Source organism: Schistocerca nitens, chromosome 8 (genome assembly GCF_023898315.1).
Source record: "Schistocerca nitens isolate TAMUIC-IGC-003100 chromosome 8, iqSchNite1.1, whole genome shotgun sequence".
NCBI lineage: Eukaryota > Metazoa > Arthropoda > Insecta > Orthoptera > Acrididae > Schistocerca > Schistocerca nitens.
The window spans coordinates 505,834,921-505,840,920 of NC_064621.1; the positions used below are offsets into that span (position 1 = coordinate 505,834,921).

The window sequence follows — 6,000 nt, forward strand, 5'->3', positions numbered from 1 at the left end:
CTTATATTCAAAATATGTAATGCTGCAGTTTGTGACACAGTATACTTAATGAGAAAAGGAGTACTTTATCATCTTTGTCATCATTTAAGCATTGTTCCGGGTTTATCATGACACCTCAGTTATAACTGCAATATGTAAATGAATTGCTGAACAATTGCTTGTTGTTCTTGGATGTATTAATTTATTTTACAAATTTCTTTGAATAAATAGATGTGTTAAATTTTGGTAGGGCTGTGACTGGGAATGAATACTTCTACTTTGTTAATTTGGCCAGATGACAAATGAAGTTTGATGGTTATTGCACACTATTCATAGTTGATTACATAGTTTTTTCGTCTATTTTTATCACCAAAACCATACCTCATTTCTTGTGTGGGTGATACAAAGTAATTTGTTTTAGAATGAATTTGTTTTACTTTGCAGCTAGTAAAACTTATTTATTTTTTAAAAATGATGTTCAAATTTCTGTTCTACCAGACCTGCAGCATGCATTAGGTCAAGGACAGTTACATCTTTCTTATTTTTTGATACCTTTGCTGGAACACGTGGTAATGGCAAAATTCCGAAACACTCTTCATGTAACTTGCCCTTACTAAGAGTAAATAAATAGTGCAGCAGAAACATGTAGGAAAAAAAAAAGTTGGTATTCAATTCAGTAATCTAATCCCTCTCCCCCTCTCCCCCCTCTCCCCCCTCTCCCCCCTCTCCCCCCTCTCCCCCCTCTCCCCCCTCTCCCCCCTCTCCCCCCTCTCCCCCCTCTCCCCCCTCTCCCCCCTCTCCCCCCTCTCCCCCCTCTCCCCCCTCTCCCCCCTCTCCCCCCTCTCCCCCCTCTCCCCCCTCTCCCCCCTCTCCCCCCTCTCCCCCCTCTCCCCCCTCTCCCCCCTCTCCCCCCTCTCCCCCCTCTCCCCCCTCTCCCCCCTCTCCCCCCTCTCCCCCCTCTCCCCCCTCTCCCCCGGATTGTTTCACCATCCTCACTCCCTTTTGCTTTCATGTTTATATTTCACCTGCAAGCCATTATTCCAGTGTCTTTACAAAGTTTGTCATAATGTGTGACACTAGTTGAATTCCTCCGTATCATCTTTCTCGTCTGTGAATAGGCAGAATTGTATTCTCTTGCCTGTCATCTGGAATCCTCTCTGCTGTCTAGATCTGTCTCCGCAAGGTGCAAAATAAGTTGGTCACCAGGACCAGTTGTTTTTCTTGTTTAGCTTTTCTTCTTCAGGGCTATTGTCACTACTTCCTTTGATTTATCTCAAGTCTTCTCTGAGTGCAATCGCTCTCTTCTGAAAACTTTCTTCGATTTCAGAAGTTTCTCAAAGTAGTCTTTCCATTGTTCAGTAACCTTACATCATGGAGCATGAGCACAGCTTCATTCTTTTCGTGTGTAGTACGGTGAAATATTTGATCACCTTGTCTCTCATCTTAGCTATTAAAAAAAAAATAATAATAATAATAATAATTCTGTTTGCTCTTTTTGCCTCTAGTTTTCCATAGGTTTCATTCCAAACAGTTGTCTTAGATATTTCTGCATCTTTGTTGACAGTTTTGTAAAGTTATTCATCTGTAGCTGATCCAGTTTCCTCCCACCTCTTCTTTGCACTTCATTTCATTTTTACAGCATGCGGCACTTCAAGTTTCTTTTTCTACAAACCATGACATTTTTTCGCAAGATTTCTTCAGCTGCTCTTTCAGTTGCATCTCTGTTTCCATTACTGGTTATATTTCTGGTATATTCATATTACAGCACTAAGAATAATGTAAGAAAAGATAGATTGCTACTTTCTGTAAAGAAGAAATGTTAAGTTGCAGACAGGCACAATTAAGACACCTACACAAAGCTTTCGGACACAGCTTTCATCAGCTAATGAGAAGAAGAGAAACCCACACCAGTCATACATCCAAGCATGCACACAGGACCACCAACTCTGGCAGCAACTACCATATGGGTAGGCAGCAGCAATCTGGAAGGTGTATTCTACCAGGGAGCCACATTTCCGATCGAAAAGTAGGCCTAGCTAGTGAATTAAAGATGCTCAGAAGATTTCAAAGTCTATTTTATCCAGAATTTCTAGAGTAGCAGCAAACTGCTTCTGGAGATTGATATTTGAGTTCTGGACTTCACATACTGTAAATATTAAAAAATTCTCTTTGTAAGCCCAAATTTCATGCAGTCCATTTTTACATGGAGTGGAATCAGACTGGACGACATCCCAAGAAAAATTATAAAATAATTTAGAAAGTGCCAAACAAGGGTCACACAAATGCACAGTACGCAGATCTTCCTCCTTCGTCAACATAGTCACTTTTTCTTCCTCTTCCTATCATTGATTGGTGTTGAATGTGCCCATCCTGATTTGTGCTAGCTTATTTAGCTAAGCCCTCACTTGATTATGTAGCCTTTGCTCATTTGCCCCAGAGAACAGAGTGTCTTCCTGTGTGTTGCCTCTGGGAAATTCCTAGTACTACAGAGACTTATCATTAGTTGTGTTCTTTTTGCTGCCAAAAGCCCTTCCTGACACCAACCCTGCTCCTTTATCTGTGCTTCAGGCTGGCAACAGTACTGCTGTCATACTCAGTGCACCCAGTGGTACTGCATGTAGTTTTCAATCCAAACACCAATCTTCCCATTAAGTGTATGATAAAAATTAGGTGCAGTTGTCAGTTTCTTTTATTTACAGATGTGAGAGAATGATTTTTGCTTTCATGAGTTAAGTCCTTAATTGAATCCCCAATTATTTGTCTCTTGAAAAGGAACTGAAAACAAAATCTATGCATGTCCACTACTTTGTCATCTAAAACAAAAATTCTGTTCCATTTTTCAGGCATTAGTTACTATATGACTTACATACCCCATCAGAAATTTAGCTACTGTAATATTGTTGTTGTTTGCAACAACAGAGTTTCATGAACAGAAAGTGTCATCAACTCGTCATAAATTAATGTGTTGATTGCAAAACATGAACTCTGGTCCTCTGTCAGCTATAAAGACGGCTTTCTTCACCACTGTAAGGTTATTGTATAATTGTAACCCCACAATTATACACGAAACTAGTAATCAAATGATGATGTTCAGTTTATTATTCTTTTTGTTGTTATTGGTCCCTTTTTGTGCTAGACATTGTACTGCATGTAGTTGGTTGTTTTGCCACCCAGCGGATGTCTCTATTTCTCAGAGAACTGATAATTAGCAGATGTGCCAGGAGATTGTCAGTTTGCCACGCATACGCATGAAACGTGTGTGTAACACAGGTTACTTCTGAATAGATCAAAAAAATACAGTGTCAGCAAAATCTAATATTTGTTTTGTAATCAGAAATGATTTGAAACCATTTTAACACAATGTATTTTAAATCTTGGCTAGAGATTAATAATTGGTTTACCAGCGAATCATCTCAATTTTTATGCTACAATAAGATGAATGTGATAAGCCATTTTCATCCTGTATCCAGATGGCTGGCTGATTATTAAGCAGTGTAATGTTGTTTTTCAAGTTAACTTACGTTGTATATACAGCTAACAAGGTTCAGCCATACTTGTCATCTCATAAGTCATCCACACTAGTTGACAGAAAACCAAATCAGCCTTTCCGTATCTGTCCCACACTCACCAAATCACTGTGGCTCAGTACAGTGATAGCTAGTTGAGATCCTCACAGGAAAAGGAATTTTCATTACCAATTTTTGTTTGTAAGTAACGAGAAGAGAGATAATGTAAAATTTCCGATCGCCACATTGTGTACAATGTGCAAACCTTATTGATGTGATAAGGAGTGATACAACACAATATTGTTGATCTTTATGTAAAACAATGGAATCTCCAGGTAGGAATATCAACAATATTAGGAAAAGGATACATTGCTACTCACCGTAAAGATGAGCTGTTGATTTCTGACCTGCCAGAGCTGTTTTATTGTAAGGGTCATGGGTGCATGAGGTGTGCTTGCTTGGGTAACTGTGTGTGTGTGTGTGTGTGTGTGTGTGTGTGTGTGTGTGTGTGTGTGTTTTGCTGAATAAGGATTTAGCTGTAATGTGTCACAATCCTTACATTATGCCTGTCTGCAACTCGAAGGATCATTTCTATGGTGTGAATAGCAGTCTATCCTCCTCCTAATATTGTTGACCTTTAAGTAATAAATAAAGCATACAGCTATTTGTTGCCTGCCAGGTGTTATTTCAGGGGAATTGCCATATTCATCAGACTTTTTTTATGAACCTCCTTCAAAGAAATTCTTAACATTCTGATTAATAAAATATATAAAAACTGTTGTATTGGTAGAAAGTATCATAAGATTTGCCAAAAGAAGTTGATGGATTTTATAGCATTAATGCACAAATAGTTTTGCATCCAGTGCCACATGAAGTAATTGAGCCAGTGTTCTATATTGTAATGAGAGTCCTACCCTCTTCGTCATTGTTACAAACCAGCTCTTACTTCCTTTGAATTTTGTGACTTGTGCATTTGGAAAATTTCCCTTTATCTCCTGCACCTTCATTCACATTTTTCAAGTAATTGGAAAATCTAAATTGAGTTCATTTACACGTAGTGAACAATTTGCTGCTCCAGTTAATGGAGCTTTCTCTCACTTGGTCACCCGTGAGTTTGGAATATAGGACTGATGGTGTGTAATTTATTCATCATCTAATGCCACCTGTGAACATTCTAATTTCTGTGACATCAGATGCCCTTCCTGCTGCATAGTCATTTATGGTCTCTGCTTCATAAATAACCATTAACTTGAAATTGATGTCATATTGTTTGTGTGGACAAAGTGTGATATGCAGACTTCTAAATGCATGTTTTTCAACAGTTATGAATGTGTTTTGCTTCAATTTACTGTTCTTGTAGTGTTAATCAAACTGCATATCAAGAATATTTTATGCTCTTGGATTCCTACTGCTGAATCGGGAGAAATCTGGCCACTTCAGGATAACTCAATACTTCATCATTTTTTGACACATTGAAAATCAACAATGCTGTTGAGCAGTTGATACTTGAGCACCTTTGTTGAAACTCGTGTTTAATTTATACCGACAGGTTGTGTTTATTCAGTGTTAAAATATTTATATTGGAATTAAGTCTCCTGTAGAAATATATACTATTGCAAAGTATTTGTCCATTTATTAGTCAGTTCAGATCAAACTACGTTTAAATTCAGGTGAGCTGCAATTTAAGTGTGATAGGTGTTTTAAAAAAAGGGGTATTTGGGATGCATTCCCATGGTGGGCACCGCAATGAAATTTGGTGCCCACTTGCCACTACATTACCCTCATTTGGCCAAATTTCTGCCACTGCATCCCATACCACCTTTCCAAAATCATCAAATTAAATGTGTGCTTCACTTCGATAACCAATACTTAATCTGTAAATGAAAGTCGCTCCTTCGTTGACCTCGGTAACCAAAACTGTATTTGTTAATGTAAGATAACCCTGTATTTTTTGAATGACTAATGTGGATGACAAACCTTATCTTGTCAGTTAAATACAGTAGTTTTGTGCCGGTGCTAGGTTTCCCTTGGTGTATTCCTGTAGTCAGACACAGCAAGACAGCTATAACACCACACTTATCTTCCATAATACAGTTATCCACTTCTCCGCTTGAAACATTCTGCACCTTTCACTGATGGAAAGTTGACCCCCCCCCCCCCTCTCTCTCTCTCTCTCTCTCTCTCTCTCTCTCTCTCTCTCTCTCCTGTTTGCAATGCTAATGTGCCATATGTTTGAGCTTCTCTTTTTATGTCTTTCAAACAGTGTTTAACAAATTTGTGAAAATAATTTTGTTCATTTGGTTGTGTCTGTGTAGGAAGAAAGTCTGAAGTTGGAGGCAGATAGTATATTGTCTGATGTGACGAAGAGGAAAGTGGAAGCCCGTCGACAATTGGCACTACTCTCAGCATTGGCTCGACTGAGGAAACTCCGGATTCAAATGGCCCTAGGACGCGGAGAAAAAGTGTCATCAGAATTGGATGCTTGTTTCTCTCGTGTTTTTGGTTGGTTGATATT

The 6,000-nt window shown here is 38.8% G+C and overlaps 1 protein-coding gene across 1 annotated transcript in view; it reads left to right on the forward strand.

The window, feature by feature from the left end:
- Positions 1 to 6,000, forward strand: part of LOC126198812 (programmed cell death protein 7-like) — a 42,279-nt gene that overhangs the window by 32,707 nt on the left and 3,572 nt on the right. The window contains exon 4 of the mRNA XM_049935382.1: positions 5,801 to 5,987. Coding sequence (XP_049791339.1) covers positions 5,801 to 5,987 — 187 coding nt within the window. The remainder of the gene's footprint in view (positions 1 to 5,800; positions 5,988 to 6,000) is intronic.